Source organism: Pseudopipra pipra, chromosome W, assembly GCF_036250125.1.
Source record: "Pseudopipra pipra isolate bDixPip1 chromosome W, bDixPip1.hap1, whole genome shotgun sequence".
NCBI classification, from domain to species: Eukaryota; Metazoa; Chordata; class Aves; order Passeriformes; family Pipridae; genus Pseudopipra; species Pseudopipra pipra.
This window is the reverse complement of record NC_087580.1, coordinates 37686440-37704312: the sequence shown is the minus strand read 5'-3', so window position 1 is coordinate 37704312 and position 17873 is coordinate 37686440. Positions and strand designations below refer to the sequence as shown.

Genomic DNA, 17873 nt, shown 5'->3' with positions numbered 1-17873 from the left:
CCCATCACAGCAAAACATTCACACAAATGTCTTTCTACTTGTAAAGCTTTTTCTCCTGTTTGAGCTGTAGCCCACATAAAATGACTATATGTGTCAATACACACATGTATATATTTAAATCTTCCAAAAGGTGCATAATGTGTAACATCCATTTGCCAGATTTCATTACTCTTTAACTCTCTGGGATTTACTCCCATGCCCAATCCTACACCACCATTATGATTGCTACATGTTGGACAGGATCGAACAATATTTTTAGCATCATTTAAGGTGATGTCATACATTCTTTTTAGTCCTCTGGCATTTTGATGATATTGTTCATGATCTTTCTGTGCTTTGGTAAATTCTTCCTCATCCTCTGTAGCCATAGAAACTAATCTGTCTGCCCTAGCATTTCCTTCACCCAACCCAATGTCCCATTTATGGCTTCGTACATGTATGACAGCATAGTTATGATCTCTGTTTGTTACTGCCAACCATAATTGACAAAATAACTGAAAGAGCCTCTTATTCGGGACTTCTTTAATTAGGGCCCCTTCTATCCGATTAACTACTCCTGCTACATAGAATGAGTCAGTAACAATATTAAGGGGTCTATCCATGCTAGCCAGTGCTCTGACCACTGCTAACAACTCTAACGTTTGTAATGAATCTGTAGGTTCTCCTGTTAAAATTTCATGCTTCCATTCTCCTTTCTCTAACCAGGTTAGGGCAGCAGTGTGAGATTTTTTGCCAGCATCTGTGTAAACTGTTCGTGCATGTGGAATTGGTTGTTCTTGTTTTTTAGGTTTCAGTATCCATTGCCAAGAACCAATCCATGCTGTAGGGACATTGTGCAGTCTACTGGTAATTATGGGACATGTCAGTCCTAATAATGCTTCTTGAAGACCCTCATTAGTACATAGGTACCAATCAAGATCATTTTTCTGCATTGGTAATCGTATACGTGCAGGCTCTTGAGCATCAATTTGTAACACACGCTCTCGACCTTTTTTTATCAGGGCTGCCAACATTTCAATTTTTTGTAAAAGTGTTTTAGGCTGTTGTATGCTAGTTGATAACCATTCTAAAACCCCTATATCCTCCCCCGTTTCTGTTTGTGATTGTGTAATAGCACCCAAAATGTATCGTTTGTCAGCCCAAAAGGTAAGTTCTAAAGGTAATTCCCATTGTCTTCTCCGAACACGGCCCTGAGTGACACAATCTAAAATTTGTTGGAGTATGAGTTGTTGGTGCTTTGTGACAGTAATTTTGGTTGTTGGGTCTGTTCCTTTTAATAGGGGTCGCAATTCAGCTAAAAGGTCAGCAGGGATTCCCACAACAGGGCGTAACCACTGTAAATCCCCAAGAAGTTTTTGTGCATCATTTACAGTGCGCAATTTTGATTGAAATACCAATTTCTGTGGGATAACAGCATGTCGAGAGATAGTCCACCCCAAATATCTCCATGGTTCTGTCGTTTGAATTTTTTCATCTGCTATTATTAACTTATATTGTTCCAAATGTCTGCGAATTATTTGTATTTGTTCGGGTACAAACTCCTCAGGCTGGCAAAACAATATATCATCCATATAGTGATAGATTATGCAGTCAGGCCATCTTCTTCGCAAGGCTTGTAATGCATTATCCACATATAGCTGACACAAAGTTGGACTGTTCCTCATCCCTTGTGGTAATACTGTCCATTCAAATCGTTGGTCAGGTCTTTCTCTGTTAATAGCAGGTAATGTAAAAGCAAAACGTTTAGTATCCCGAGGGTGCAATTGAATTGTAAAGAAACAATCCTTTAAGTCTACAATCAGTAAGGACCAATCCATGGGAAGCATTGCAGGATTTGGTAGTCCAGGCTGTAAAGCCCCCATGGCTTCCATTTGTGAGTTAACTGCTCTTAGATCATGCAATAATCGATATTTTCCAGACTTTTTCTTTATTACAAATATAGGTGTATTCCAGGGACTAGTAGAAAGTTTTAAGTGTCCTTGATCAATTTGTTCTTGTACTAATTCATGAGCAGCTTCCAAGCTTTCCCGTTTTAAAGGCCATTGCTTAACCCATACTGGAGTATCAACAATCCAAGTAATAGGAATTGGGAAAGACCAAGCAATGGCTATTCCCCCAAAGGGTAATCATTGGAGAGTTTCATCCCAATTTGTGTCAAAACATCTCTCCCGATTAAGCATTGTACTGTTGGTGGAAGCTGCACAACAGACAGGACAGCACTGGCCACAGGACCTTCCACCTCGATGTTCACAGTAGGAGTCCGCATACCAATTGAGGCACCCTCAATGCCAGTCACAGTTGTAGTAGCAGGTTGCAGAGGCCAGTGTCTAGGCCAACAATGAGGAGCTATTATACTGGAATCAGCTCCTGAATCTAGTAAAGCATCCAGTGTTTTTGTTTGATCTTTCCATATAATTGTAACTTTATGTTTTGGCCTCTCACTTAAATCCAGTGTCAGTAAGGTAAGTCCCCTTGTAGAACCAAATCCACGATCTCCACGTTGCATCAGTTGTCGGTCGTTGGTTAAAGGTTTTGCTAACTGTGGCAGGGGTATTAATTGAGCAATACGTTGTCCTTTAGGAATCCTTAAAGGTGGAAAAATAGTATATGCCATAACCATTATTTGTCCAGTGTAGTCAGCATCAATTAATCCAGGCAGCACAAATAATCCAGCAAGGCTAGCTGATGATCTTCCTATCAGCAATGCACCAAACACTTGTTTGTTTATTATTAAAGGTCCATAAATCCCGGTGGGAATCTTTTGAGGTTGGGTGGATAACAAAGTAACTTCTACTGCTGTTGCCAAATCCAATCCGAGGCTACCGGCTGTGGCAGGTTGTAATCCGAAAGCATTGGCTGAGGCTGTGGTTGTGGCAGGTTGCAGCAGTTCTCCTGTTCGTGGAATGGATTGTTCGGTGAAAAGTTGCTGGCTGGGGTTATCTGTGCTGCAGCGACGACTTGTGTCTGAGCGCGGTCGCTGCTGTATCTCGCGCTCTGCCGTGAGTTTCCCGACCGGCTGCGACAAACAGAAGTGTTGTGGGTGGAGTTCTGACACTGCTGGCACCAAATTCCTGTTGCTCGGCACTCCCTTCTGAAGTGTCCAGTAGCTCCACATCGATAACACTTTGATCGAGTTTTTCCATCTGTGGAGTTATTAGCTTTTCCCTGGAGGGGTGCAAGAGCTGCTAACACTTGAATTTGGGAATTTTGAGCCTGTTCTTTAAGCTCCTTAACTAAGTCCTGAGTCTGTTCTTTAAGCCCTTTAGTAAAATCCTGAATAGCATTGACTAAAAATGCATTCTCTCCTGTTGGTATTTGCAATACTTTGTCTAATAATTCTTCTATAGTCCAATAAGGACCCAATGTATTTATTACTTGTTTAACCATTGAGTTAGCATTTTGCAAAACACACTGCTTTAGCATGGTTCCCTTCATATAATCTGGGACCCCAGCTTTTGTGATAGCAGCTGTTAACTTGTCAACATATTCACCAAAAGATTCATTCCTTCCCTGTTTTAAGCTCATATATAATGGCACTCCTCCTGGCTCCTTGACCCTATTTAATGCTTTCCTTACAAGGTCCATGGCCTCTCTAATTTTATCTGCCCCAATGTGTACTTGTGCTTCGGTTCGTGAATATGGACCTGTTCCCATTAGTTCGTCTGCTGTAACGCCGTGTAAAGGATCCCCTGGTTGCCTGATCACAGCAACACTTTCATTAACATATGCTTGCCAATAAGCATTAAACAAAAGTTGCTGATGTTCTGTAAGTATCATTCTCGAAATGGAACGGAGATCTGAGGGTAGTAAAAGTTGAGTGGCCCAGAAATAATCTAACATTTGTTTAACAGGTTCTCCATGCAAACCAAATTCACTTACAGTGCTCCGCAGTTGTGCCAAAAGTTTCCAATCTAATGGAGTTATAGTGGCATTTAGCCCTCCCCCTGGCATTTGATTATAAATAACTGGAAATGCCATGCCCTCTGCCCCCTGCAATTCTTCTGACAGGCAATGTTTAGCAATCGCTGCCCATGTATCTCTCCTCTCCTTGGCTATGGCCCCCGCCGGGTCAGTGCTTGCCCCAGGGACAGGCATCACAGCATCTAAAGCAGGAGGAGGGGGTGCTGGTGGCTCCAGCAATGGATCAGCGTTATTGCTTAAAGGTTCTGCAGGGGCAGGAGGGTCAGGAGGGGTTGCAGAAGGGGGAGCCGTATTTTCATTAGGAGGGGGGGCAGACGGCTGTGCTGGGAGCATAACTGATTGAAATGCAGGGGGGGTCGGGGAAATAGAGAACCAATCTCTGTTGTGTTGTTGCATACCTCGAGCTTGCTCAGCAGCTCGTTTCTCTGCCTCATGTTGTAACAATGTATCATTCACAACTTTCCAAAACTTTCCCAGCTTTTTTGCAACTTTATCCTCTTCTAGAATGGCCTCACATATTTTATCTCCAAACTTTCGCCACTCTTCTAAAGAATGCACGGTATGCGGGTTGATAAAACACCCTTTTGCATACCCAAAAGCAAGCAATCCTGGTAATTCCTTTTTTAAATCTATATCTTTAATACCCTTTTTCTGCAAAAATTCAGAAAATAAACTATATGCTGCTTCCCTTTCCATTTTTTACCTATTTTTAGCGCGCTCTTGCAGCCTCCAGGGTCCGGCAGCACGTACGGTGGAACTCGTCCCAAGTGACGCTTTAAGGATCCGAAGTTGCAGTTGCCCACTTTTTGATCCGGGTCCGAAGTCGCAAATTCTGCCGACTTTTTGACCAGTTCCAGGTCCAAGTCACTCCTCAATTTGACTTTTTGACCAGCCTTCGCTGCTAAGGCTCCGACACTATGCCATCCCAACCGTGGATTCCCCCGTTTCTTTAAATTATCACGTCGGAGGTCACCATTTGTTGCGGACGACGGGAAAGTATCACACGATCACAGTATTGATCATGACTAATCCAACTTTATTGCTGTAAGCTCCATGCTTATAAAGGTTAATAATTAGGCTCATTAATATTCCAAATACAAGCTCATCATTGGCTCCTAATTACCTAAGTTATATTTGCGCAAATGCTGCCTCTTTCTCATGGCTATAGTTACTTTATTTACTATTTGCTACTTTCTCTACCTTTCCCATCCTGTTGCTCTAATTTTTCTATCACGTATGCAGTTTCTTAAACAATACAGCTTCACAGCAGACAATGCAGCTTTGCAGTTTCTTAAACAAAGCAGTTTCACAAACACACTGATCAGTGACCTTCTAATAATTTTCTTGCTTTAGCGTGAGACCAGCGGTATAGAATCTTTAATGTGTCCTCTCTCTACCAACCAGGTTTCTGCAATATCTTCTACAATGGAGGGTTGGGGACATGAGGGATGGGGTTTGTGGACAGTGGAATTGGGGATGTCAAGGGGGGAATTGGAAACACCGAAAAAGGCCTTGGGGACATGAGGGGAGTCTCAGGACTGACTTGCTTGTAGGGAAGCCCCTCCTCTCCCCCTCTAGGCCCCATTAACCTCCTCAAACATCCCCCAACTCTCCTTTTTTTCCTTTAATCCCCTCCCCCCCCAGATACCTTTGACCCACCGATGCCCACAAGATTCTTTTAACTTCCCCAAATGCACCCAAAGGCCCCCAAAACCCACCAAATCCCCATCCAACCCCTCCAGATCCCCCCAAATCTCCCCCAGCTCCTCCTCCAAATCCCTCCCAACCCCCATTCCACAAAGAGGGATCACCCGGCACCCTGGGACAGGAACACAGTTGGCTGTACTGGGGGCACTGGGCTGTACTGGGAGGGCACTGGGGGGGCCTCAGGTGTCTCACGACAACGTGGCCCAGCTCCAGGAGAGATCTGGGGAGCAGTGAGGAGGTACTGCTCTGTACTGCTCTGTACTGCTCTGTACTGCTCTGTCCTGGTCTGTACCCCCAATCCCCAAAGCCCCTCCCCAGCTCCCCCAGGACCTTCCCGCACCTCAAAGCTCCCCAGGCCCCCCCCAGGCCCCTGACTTGGTCCTGCTGCCCCTTGAGCATCTCCAGCTGCTGCAGAACCAGGCATTTCATCAGCAAATGTGCAGGTGACACCAAGCTGGGGGTGTGTTAATGTGCTGGAAGGCAGGAGGGCTCTGCAGAGGGACCTGGCTGAGGAAGAGTGTGTCAGCAGGAGCGGGAAAGTGATTGTTGGGCTGGAGTGAGTGCTGGTGAGGCCACCCCTGGAGTGCTGTGTCCAGCTCTGGGCCCCTGAGTTGAGGAAGGCCCTGGAGGGGCTGGAGCAGGTGCAGAGAACAGCAGCGAGGCTGGGGAAGGGAGTGGAGCACAAGTGGTGTGAGGAGAGGCTGAGGGAGCTGGGGGTGTTGAGGCTGGAGAAGAGGAGGCTCAGGGGAGACCTCCTGACTGTCTGCAAGTCCCTGCCAGGAGGTTGGAGCCAGGTGGGGGTGGGGCTGTTCTGCCAGGAAGCAGCAGTAGGACAAGAGGGCTGGGTCTTGAGCTGTGCCAGGGGAGGTTTAGGTTGGATATTAGGAAGCAATTTTTTGGTGAGAGAGTCATCAGGCCTTGGAATGGTCTGGGCAGGGAGGGGGTGGAGTCAGTGTCCCTGGAGGTGTTGAAGGTGAGAGTGGATGTGGCCTCAGTGCCATGGTCTGGGAAGCACGGCGGGGTTGGATCAAGGGTTGGACTTGATGATCTCGGAGGTGTTTTCCAACCCAGCTGATTCTGTGATTCTGTGATTGCCATTCCTGTGGCAGCACATGCTTGAGGCTCTATCCCCAGGGTGATAGAGATGTCTGTCCATATCTATCTCCAAGGTTAGTCTGTAAATGTGTGGTGATAGAAAAGCAGGCTAAGTTGTGGGCTGGTTGTAGAAAGAGAAAGAAGCCCAGGGACCAGTGCAAGCAGGCAGCCCTGAGCTTGCACCTGATGTCCCCTCCCTGCAGGTTCCTGTCCTTGAGCCCAAGCCCTGAGGTGAGGCTGAGAAGTGGCGCGGAGGTGAGCCCAGAGCTGTCCCTGAGGTGAGGCTGAGAATAAGTGCAAGGCAGAGGTGCTGCTGGGGAAGGAGAGCCCCGTGGTGGGGAAGAGGGCAAAGCTGTGAATGCCCATCCCTGAGAAGGTGCTGTGTCCATCCCCTGTGTGCCAGGTGAGCTGGGGCTTTGCTGCAGAGCTGCGGGCGCTGATTTGAGCGTCTCCAAGTGCTGAGATGGTGGGCACCCAGGAACACAAACTGTGCCTGGCCACGGAGCCTGCAAGGAGGAGCAGAGACAGCCGTGGCAGTGTGGGGGTCCAGGTTGTCCCTGTGCCTTCCCCTGCAGGCCCTGGCTGTCCCTGCTGGGCCCCTATCCATCCCCATCAGTTCCCTGCCCGTCTCCCCGGGCTGAGCTCCCCCCAGGAAGTGCCGTGGAGCTGAAGCTGCTGCCATCCCCCCCCTGCAGCCGCTGCCCCAGGCAAGGGAGCAGCAAAGGCAGGACCAGGAGCAGAGGCAGCAGCAGGGGATCCCTGGGGGGGCCGGGAAGGTCTTGTGTGGGTCAGGAAAGAGGCGCTGGGCACGAGGCCGGGGCTGTGCTGAGCAGGCCCAGCCCTTACATCCCCCCAGCCAACGCCGGCTGCCCGGGGGGCTTGGGAGGGACCCCCAGCCCGTGTGCCCCACACTGAGCTGGCAGAGAGAGAGCCAAGGGACAGGGCCACGGGCAGGGCCATGGGTGAGGGACAGGCAGGGCCATTGCAGGGCCATGGTGAGGGCACAGCCTGTGGCAGCAGAGCTGCCCAGGGCCGGGGGCAGCCGGGGGGGTTGGTACCAGCCAGTGGTGGGGCCGAGCAGAGCACAAGGCCTCTTGCAGACCCCTGGAGCAGCCTCCCACTTGCCAGCCCTGCCCTGGTGGTGTGACACTGTCCCCTCCATACAGGACACTCCCCCAGAACTCTTCAGGGGAGCATTTTGTGTCTATTCCTGGTTGCTGATTCCTGCAGGGGACCTGAGGGCCCCTCTGCAATCCCATCCATGGGGCACAGTCTCCTCTCCAGAGCTTGGCTCACTGCAGACTTTGCAGGTGAATCTGTGCTGGCAGCTGCATCCTGAGCCTAAGGGCAGTTTCTATCCCTGAGTTCTGATCCATCCTGGGGACCCAAGGGATCCTCTGCCATTCCATCCATGCAGCAGGAGTCACCCTCCTGCCCTTGACTCCCTGCAGAGGAACAAGTGCCATCTCTCTGTTTGGGAGAAGCCAGATGCTGCCCCTGGGCCATCAGAAGTGGTGCTGAACTTCTTTCAGCCCAGCCCTGGGTGCAGTTTTCTCATCCCCTCACCGAGTGCCCGCTCCCCCAGCCGGCACTGACCAACCAGGGCGTTTGGCCCACGTGGTTTGGTGGTTTGGAGAAACAGCCCCAGGCTGGCAGGGGGCCAGATAACCTCGTGGAACAGCCCTGGAGAGTTTGAAGTGACACTACATTAATACAGCTTTTGATTAATATGTAGCAACTGAATCAAGTGCTCATGAAATGACCTCAATCCCCTCATCCTCCTAATTAAGCACTATTTTTTTGGGATGAATCTTCATATTTTGCAGTATTTTTGGCTGAATTTTAACTTTTTGCACTTTGTGGGGGGGGTTCATCTTTCTGTTTCTGAAGGGTTTTTTGCCTGAATCTGGGTGGTTTGGGTTATTCTGGGCTGAATCTTGGTGTTTTGGAGGTTTTTATGGACACAGGATGCCCAGTGAGTTCTAGAGATGGACTTGGGCAGGAGGAACCCCCAAGCCAACGCGCTCAGCCCTTGTTTTCCCCCCCATCAGGATTTGTCCTTCCCAAAGCTTGGGCGGATGGAGGAGGAGGCTGCGAGGAAGAGGAAGATGCCTTGGGCCCCCCAGGCAGGTGAGGAGGAAGTCAGTGTCCCTTTGGGCGGGTGTTGTGCTGGCTCTGTCAGCCGAGCATGGCCCCGGCTGCAGGACAACCCCGCTGGCGCCGCCGTCCTGCCGGGGCCGGAGTTGGGGGGATGTCCTTGGCCTTCCCTGTGGGCCGGAGGCAAATCCCCTCCCTGTCCTTCTTGCTTCCTGCCCCAGGCCCCGAGCTGAGGACGGAGAGCCCGGAGGACAAATCCCCCCGTGAGACCCTGGTGGGAGAGGCCGTTTTGAAGGGCTCCCCGGCGCAGGAAGGCAGCGGGGAGGAAAAGGGCCGGAGATCCCCCCGCAGGAGGGGCTCCAAAGCCATCCCAGGGTACTCTGAGGAGGAAAGAGCCAGCCTGTGCCAGGAAGGCGGCTGTAGCTTGAGGCAGAGCTCTGAGCTGGTGGTCCCTGAGCAGCCTCCCAGCAGAGTAAAGACCCTCAGGTGCTTGGAATGTGGGAAGAGCTTCAAGAACAGCTCCCACCTGATCCGACACCAGCAGATGCACACTGGGGCACGTCCCTACACGTGTGGGGAATGTGGGAAGAGCTTCAACCAGAGCTCCCACCTGTTCAAACACCAGTGCGTCCACACTGGGGAATGGCCCTACAAATGTGGGGAATGTGGGAAGAGCTTCAGTGACAGCTTCAGCCTGATCCGACACCTGCACATCCACACTGGGGAACGGCCCTACACGTGTGAGGAATGTGGGAAGAGCTTCAGGGACAGCTGCAGCCTCCGCACCCACCAGCTCATCCACACTAGGGAACGGCCCTACCTCTGTCAGAAATGTGGGAAGAGCTTTAGGAAGAGCTCCAGCCTGATCCAACACCAGCACATCCACACTGGGGAAAGTCCCTACCTCTGTGAGGAATGTGGGAAGAGCTTTAGGAACAGCTCCAACCTCATCACCCACAAGCGCATCCACACTGGTGAACGGCCCTACAAGTGCTTGGAATGTGGGAAGAGGTTTCAGACCAGCTCAAGTCTCCTCAGACATGAGCGGACGCACAGGGATGAGAGGCCCTTCCGCTGCACCGACTGCGGGAAGGGCTTCAACCGGAACTCCCACCTCATCACCCACCGGCGCATCCACAGCGGTGAGAGGCCCTACAAGTGTGGGGAGTGTGGGAAGACCTTCCCCCACAGCTCTACCTTGACCAAACACCAACGGACCCACCGGTAAGAGAAGCCCTACCAGTGCCCCGACTGCGGGAAGAGCTTCGGCCGCTGCTTCCACCCCGAATGAAGCCCCTGATGGTGAGGCAACCCCTGGAGTCCAGTGACTGTCAGTCCATCCCTTTCGACCACAAAGGGCCAGTCCCCTTTCCTAGGGGCAGCTTCTTCCAACAGAACCCTTCTTGGGGGGTGTGTGGAGATTCCTGCCCTGGCTGGGGACCCCCCCAAGGTCACTGCTGGAGGTTGAGAGCAGAGATCTCCCCAAGAGCGTTGGTCTGGGGGAGTTCCATCCATCTCTAGTTAAGAATTATTGTTTTTTTTCCAGATTTAGTAGAATTGCTTCAACAATTGCTTTAGTGTAGAGCACTGTCCTATCTTATCCTGTACTCCTGGTAGTTTTAGTGTTTCTCTTGTGCAGTTAATACTTCTGATTAAGATCTTTTGTCTGATCATTTGTATCCCTAAATAAATTCCTTTCTATCAATAGATCTGATTTGCCATCATTAAAACCTGGGGAGCAAAAGTGGTTCAGTCACACCTCTGTAATTCCTCTAAACTGAAACTGTTGGCATAATCCAAGTCTGAGACTGGATCCAGCAGCCTCCAGCACCCCACAGGAAGTTGGGAGCTCAGGGGGCCACCCCCCTTTGCCAACCCCCTTGTGCCCAAAGACCCCCATGGGACCCTCTACCCTACCAGACCCCCTTTTCCACCCTTCTCCCTGTTCCTCCCACTTTTCCATAGTCTCCTCAATCCCCACCCCTGCCTGGATTACTCTGGGGGTCCCAGCTCCCATTTTTCCCTCCTCTCACATCTTCCACATCATCCCCCAATCCCCAGCTCCCTCCAACTCAGTTTGGGGTCCCAGCACCCCAAAAAGAGGTTAGGTTGGGTCCTGGGTGGGCTCTGTGCGTGTTTGGGGGGTTCTCCGGGGCCTGTGGGGAGATTTAGGGAGGTCCCAGCACCTTTGGGGGTGAGCTGGGTGCCTTTTAAGGGACAGGTGCCCCACCAAGACCATCCCAGAGTGGCTTGACACAGGGGGAACACAGGGGGGTCCCCATTCCCAATCCATCCTGGGGCTGGTTCTGCCCCCCCCAAACTCAGCTCCACCCCTTGGGATTCCCCCAAGCCCCTCCCCCACTGCCCCCCAATAACTGGGACTGGGGAGAACTGGGAAGCTTTACTGGGATCACTGGGAGCAGCTGGGCAGAGGCAGAGTGACAACAGGGGAGGGGGGGACACACGACCCCCCCAAAATCGTCACGGGGACAGGGGGGGTCCAGGCTGGGCCCAAGGCCCCGGGGAGGGGCTGCGGCCGCCGGCGGCTCAGGAGCTCTGTGGGGAGAGAAAAGGGGGTGACAGGGGCCACAGGGATCATACTGGGAGCACCTGACAGCATGGTGGAGGCATCTGGGATATACTGGGAGTGGCTGGGAGTGACTGGAACCATAGTAGGGATGACTGGGAGCAACTGGAACCACGCTGGGGGCAACTGGGATCATACTGGGAGCAGCTGGGCTCCTATTGGAGTCATACTGGGACCATACTGGGAGTGACTGCAATAATCCTGGGAGTATGTGAGAGGGACTGCAGCCATACTGGGGATGAGTGGGATCAAACTGGTTTCATACTGGAAGTGTCTGGAAGTCACTGGTATCATACTGGTGGCAATTGTGATTGTAGTGGGATCATACTGGGATCAGACTAGGATCATACTGGGAGCAACTGGTTCTATGCTAGGGGCAACTGGGAGCTACTAGGATCCCACTGGGAGGAAGGGGGAGCAACTGGGACCATGCTGGGCACAACTGGGATCATACTGGGAGCAACTGGGCCCACATTGAAGGTGGCTGGGGTCATACTGGGAGTGACTGGGAGCATTCTGAGGGCAGTTGCGACCATGTTGGCACAACTGGGATATACTGGGAGCAAGTGGGATCACACTGGAATTGACTGGGATCATACTGGGAAGCACTAGGACCCCACTGGGGGTGACTGGGAGTGGCTGCGAGCAACTGGGATCATGCTGGAAGCTACTGGGAGCATTCAGGAGTGAATGGGACCACACTGGAGGCAACTGGGATATACTGGGAGAGACCAGGAGTGACTGGGATCATACTGGGACTGCCTGGGAGTGTACCGGGAGTGACTGGGAGCATGCTGAGGTCAGCTGGGATATACTGGGAGAGACTGGGAGTGACAGGGATCCTACTGGGAAGGACTGGAACTCTAGTGGGGTGACTGGGAGCAAGTGGGACCCTGCTGGGGGCAAATGGCTTTATCCTGGGAGTGCCAGGGAATGTCTGGGTTCATCCTGGGTGTGACTGCCACCATACAGGGTGCCGCTGGGATCATACTGGAGTCATACTGGGAGGGACTGGGAGAGACTGGAACTACAGTGGGGTGACTGGGAGCAACTGGGCCCATGCAGGGGTAACTTGGGGGGTAACTTGGATCCTACTAGGAGAGACTGGGATCATTCTGGGAGTGACTGGAACCATAGTAGGGGTGAATGGGAGCAACTGAAACCACGCTGGGGGCAACTGGGATCATACTGGGAGCAGCTGGGCCCCTACTGAGGTTGTACTGGGGTCATACTGAGAGCAGCTGGGCCCCTAGTGGGGTCTTACTGGGAGTGACTGCAATAATCCTGGGAGTGTGTGAGAGGGACTGCAGCCATGCTGGGGATGAGTGGGATCAAACTGGCTTCATACTGGAAGTGTCTGGAAGTTACTGGGATCATACTGGGGGTGACTGGACTCATACTGGGATCATACTGGGAGCAACTGGGACCATGCAAAAGGCAAATGGCATCCTCCAGGGAGTGACTGGAAGTGACTGGGGCCACACTGGACTCAGACTGGGAGTCCCTGAGAGTGAAAGGAACCATCCTGGGGGTGGCTGGGAGCAACTGGGACCACCTTGGGGGCAACTGGGATCCTATTGGGAGTGACTGGCAGTGACTGGGATCATAGTGGGAGTGACCAGCACCATACTGGAATCATAGTGGGAGTGACTGTAAGGGACCAGGATCAAACTGGGAGTGACTGGAACTACACAGGGGGGATTTGGGAGCCAGTGGGACCATGCTGGAAGCCAACTGGGAACATCCTTGGAGCAACTGGGATCCTGCTGGAAGCAACTGGAAGTAACTGGGAGTGACAGGGTGCATGCTGGAGGCAACTGGCATAAACTGGGAGTGAGTGGGAGTGACCAGGATCATCCTGATGGAAACTGGAACCATCCTGGGGCAAGTGGAAGTAACTGGGTGCAGTGGGTTTCTGTGGTTGGGTTTTGGTAGCGGGGGGGCTACAGGGCTGGCTTCTGTTAGAAGCTGCCAGAAGCTTCCCCTGTCCCATGGAGCCAATGCCAGCTGGCTCCAGGACGGAATTCCTGCTGCTGGCCAAGGCCGAGCCAGTCAGGAGTGACAGTAACACCTCTGGGATAACATATTTAGGAACAGAAAGTTGTGGCACAGAAGGAGTTCCAGCCAGGAAAGAGCAAAATGAGAACATGGGAACAGCAATGCAGACCCCAAGAGCAGTGCAGAAGGAGGGGCAGGAGGTGCTCCAGGCACCAGAGCTGAGGCCCTGCAGCCCGTGGGGCAGAGCAGGGTGGGGCAGCTGTGCCCCTGCAGCCCCTGGGGGACCATCGGGGTGCAGAGACCCCCCTGCAGCCCCTGGGGGACCATCGGGGTGCAGAGACCCCCCCTGCAGGCCATGGGGGAGCATCGGGGTACAGAGACCCCCCTGCAGCCCGTGGGGGACCATCGGGGTGCAGAGACCCCCCTGCAGCCCATGGAGGCTCCCACGCTGCAGCAGGTGGATGCAGGAAGGAGGCTGTGACCCTGTGGCAGGCCCAGGATGGAGCAGGGTCCTGGTAGGGACCTGCAGCCCATGGAGAGGGAAGCCCAGGCTGGAGCAGGCTTTTCCTGGGCAGGACTCATGGCCCCTGTGGGGGACCCACACCAGTACAGCTCATCCATGAAGGACTGACCCCATGGAGGAGTGACCCACGGGACAGCAGGTTGGGAAGAGCTGCTGCCCGAGGGATGGACCAGAGAGGTCCATCAAGGACTGTCTCCCGTGGGAGGGACCCCATGGGAGCAGGGAAAGGACTCCAACTCCTCTCCCTGAGCAGTGGCAGAAACAACTGACAGTGACCCCCATTCCCGTCCCCCTGCACCGCTGAGGGGGAGGAGGGAGAACATGAAAAGAGGGGTGGGGGGAAGGTGTTTTTAAGACTTTTATTTCTCACTCTTTGGCTCTTATCCTGTTAGTAATAAATTTAAGTACTATTCCCACTTGGAGTCTGTTTTGCCCATGAAGGTGATCAGTCACTGACCTCTCCCAGCTCTTATCTCTGCTCAGGAATTCTTTACTGTTTTTTTTGTATCTCTCCTCTGCCCAGTTGCAGAGGGAGAGTGAGAGAACGGCTTTAGTGGGTACCTGGTATCTGGCCAGGGCCAACTCACTACAAGAATATAAAAAGAAGTAAATTTTTTTGTCTTGTTCTGATGCGGTTAAGGAGCTGGAAATCCAAGACTGGTGCAGGGAGGTCCAAAGCATGGCTTTGTGTCTGGATGAGGGAGACATCACATTTAGAGGAGACAGACTCTGCCGTTGCTTTCCTAGACTTTGTCCCACCTTAATGGTGTTCTTTCACCCACAGCAGCGTTGCTGGGAGATGTTGCAGTGGCACATCCACCCTTCTCTGCCAGGGCAGCATCTTGGCCCTTCCCACCCCACCATGGATTTACCATTCCTGTGGCAGGGACTTGTCCCCACCTGATATCCGAATGGGAAATGCAATTCCTGTGGGTGGCTTTCATGGTTCCACCACAGGCTGGCACAGATTCTGATCCAGCTTTGAGAAATTGTGTGGTCTATGTGTTCTGGATAAAGCTGTCCCAACTTTGCACATTGTGATCCGAGGGAGTTTCGGTGGCCAGTTTGTGTATCAAAAGCACTCAGTAGTAAAATGTACCAAGTTGCACCTGTGCACAAATCTGCATGAGCTCAATGCCCTGAGTACCCACACAGGCTTTTCTGTCTCGAATCCTGCTCATTCTGTGCCTGGGACTGGATTTATTTCAGCAGCTAAATGGTTCACTGGAGGACTAATTGAGTCTGAGAGCTCCAGTCCTTTGCAACAGATTATTGACGTGCTGGTAGGAGCGGCTCCCTTCCTTCCCTTCCCCCTTCATTATAAAAACACGAACTGTAGAGAAACCAAATACCACACGGCCCCTGCGCCGAGCCCGTCAGTGCTCCCGGCTCGGTGTTCAGCACAGAAAGTCCCTTTATATTTGGGAAGAGGAGGGAGAAAATTCTGGAAGCGCGAGAACGCGGCGATAGCTGGGATGAACGGGGAGCCTTTAGGAAAGGACTCGGAGGTACTGGGATAAACTGCGAGCCCCGAGGAAGGAACCGGGGCTTTTCCGCCATTTGCGTAGCGCTGAGGGCAGGGCGCTTACGCCACTTGCGTAGCCTTACGCAGTTTACGTAGCTCCCCTCCCTTGCTGTTACCGGCGGCCCCTTACGCCATTTGCGTAGGGCTGTGGGCAACGGCAGAGCCCCTTACGCCGTTTGCGTAGCGCTGTGGGCAGTGGCGTTAGGAGCGGACTGGGGCGGACTGGGATGGACTGGGAGCCCTTAGGAAGGGACTGGGAGCCCTTTGGAGAGGACTGGGATGAACCGGGAAAGGTCCGCGAGCCCTTAGGAAGCCACCGGGGTCCTTCCGCCATTTGCGTAGCGCTGAGGGCAGTGACCTTGCGCCATTTGCGTAGCCTTACGCAACTTACGTAACTCTCTCTATTGCCGTTACCGGCGCCCCCTTACGCCGTTTGCGTAGCGCCGCGGGCATTGCCGGCCCCCTTACGCAATTTGCGTAGCGCCGCCCCATTGCCGCCCGCGGCGCCGCCTTACGCCGTTTGCGTATCCCTGCGCCGTTTGCGCAGCGCGGCGGGGGCGGGCCCGTATCCCTGCGTGCCGATATTTATTTATCAGTGTCCAGGCGCTCGACCCCTCAGCCCCTCACACACCCACGGGCCCCACGGCAGCGCGGGGGAGAATCCCAGCGGGTGTCCAAAAGCTCCTCCAAGAGTCAGTTTATGGCTTTGCAGAGGGCTCTCAGGAGTCACCGAGGGGCTGAATGTGAAGAGAGAAAAATTAAATCTTTAGGGGGGGGGGGGGAAATATAAGAATTGCATTTCTGTTTTCCTGAGGAGCCGTGGGTGTTTTTAGGCAGCTGCCTGCAGAGGCCATCGCCATTTCGTGAGGTGGCATTAATGCAGGAGGAGACTTGTTGTGCTGTTCACAGAAATTCGGATTTTATGGCTTTTCTCCTTGGTTTGAAGCTTCTTCATTCTTCCTTCGCCCTCTTTCAGAGCAAAGGCTTTAATTTTTAAACTTAGGGGGAAAAAAGTAATAACAACAAGTGAGGAAAACTAGGGGGGAAAGGGAAAAGTTCTTCTAAAGGGATTACAATGTGCAGGCAAAATCAGTCCTCTCTCCAGGAGAGAAAAAAGTATTAGAGGTGTAAATTGGCTCCAAAAATGCCCCCAAGGGCATGGGGAGGATAATCAGGATGACAAGTCTCTGGGAGCTGTGAGAGAGAGAATAAATGCTGGCATTTGGAAAGACAAGTGATAGTGCTGCATTTGATCTGGGTTTCATGTCATTATTTTCTGGTTTCAGAGTAAGAAAAAGCTGCTCATTTACTTTTCATGTAGCTGTATTTTTTTTCCTGACTTCTTGAGGAGGCAGAGCTGATGAAATCGTGCTGGAAGAGGCCTGAAGCTTTTGATCTGATGTTCAGCTTCAACAAATTTCACTTCTGGAGTTTCTGCACTTTGGGGGAGGCTGCAGGTTATAGAATGAATTAGTGCATCTGCTAAAGGAAGAGGAGTATTAGTCATGTTTAAAACCAAGACTAAGTCAGATTCCTCCACATTGGCTGCAGTTGAATTTTGCAAGGTTTCTGATCTCCTCGCTCTGGCTGTGAAGGTGTTTCCTTTTCAAGCCTGTCACCTGCAAAGATTTCTCTGGGACAGTGATTTCTTCATCACAGAAAAGCAATGTAGAGAAACCTCTTTGCCACCCCAAGATCATTATTTTCTTGATTGCCCTCTTGTACTCTGCTGAGGTTCCATTACATCTGCAGGTCAAATGTAACCTGAATGCAGCACTGATCACAGAGAACAGTAAATATAGTACAGAGCTTTAGTGTGAACTTCATGCACATCCTTGGTTTGTTTGTGTAAGACTGTGTATTATACAGATAATATAAAGCATAAAATAGTTTTCATATATAAAAATTACTTTTCCAGCACATACTAATGTGCCTTTCATAACCTCCTAATTAGGTTATGTTTTCTCCTAAACTTAATTCCACTTTATGACCAACAGTTGAGTAGACTTCAACTTTTTCACTCTGTTCAGTGTGTGTGTATATATATGTATACACAAGAAGATAGTCCTTTATTCAGCATATGGGCCTACATACCAAGCCCAAAGCCCTCTACTCAGTGCTGATGGGCAAACGCTTCTAACAGATAAAACCTCCATTCTGAATCGATGGTCTGAACACTTTGAGACTCTTTTCAGCACCAACTGTGTAGTCCAAGACTCAGCAATTCAGTCCATCACACAACAACCAGTGAAATATGAATTGGATACTGCCCCCACTTTAGGAGAAACCCTTAAGGCCATACAGCAGGTGAAAATCAGCAAGGCAGCTGGGGTTGATGGAATTCCACCCAAAGTCTGGAAACGTGGGGGCCTTGCTCTCCATGCTAAATTTCATGAGTTTGTGGTGCGCTGTTGGGAACC

At 51.7% G+C, this 17873-nt stretch overlaps 2 protein-coding genes and 1 pseudogene across 2 annotated transcripts in view; 2 read left to right on the top strand and 1 right to left on the bottom strand.

Moving 5' to 3' along the window:
* LOC135404675 (zinc finger protein 239-like) overlaps nt 1–17873 on the top strand; it is a 386745-nt gene that overhangs the window by 38310 nt on the left and 330562 nt on the right. The gene's annotated exons all lie outside the window — the stretch shown is intronic.
* The window catches only part of LOC135405260 (zinc finger protein 883-like), a 290064-nt pseudogene that overhangs the window by 128152 nt on the left and 144039 nt on the right, over nt 1–17873 (bottom strand).
* Nucleotides 1123–10176, top strand: LOC135404673 (zinc finger protein 502-like). Its single transcript, XM_064639410.1, has 2 exons — nt 1123–1146; nt 9281–10176. The coding sequence occupies exons 1-2, from the start codon at nt 1123–1125 to the stop codon at nt 10046–10048; spliced, it is 792 nt and encodes a 263-aa protein (XP_064495480.1). The 3' UTR covers nt 10049–10176.

Bases quoted from the DNA above. Each gene is read 5' to 3' on its own strand.
- LOC135404673 (XM_064639410.1), top strand. From the start codon at position 1,123: ATGTATCGTTTGTCAGCCCAAAAG. The intron at 1,147-9,280 runs GTAAGTTCTAAA...GTCCCTGAGCAG, and splicing joins ATCGTTTGTCAGCCCAAAAG to CCTCCCAGCAGAGTAAAGAC.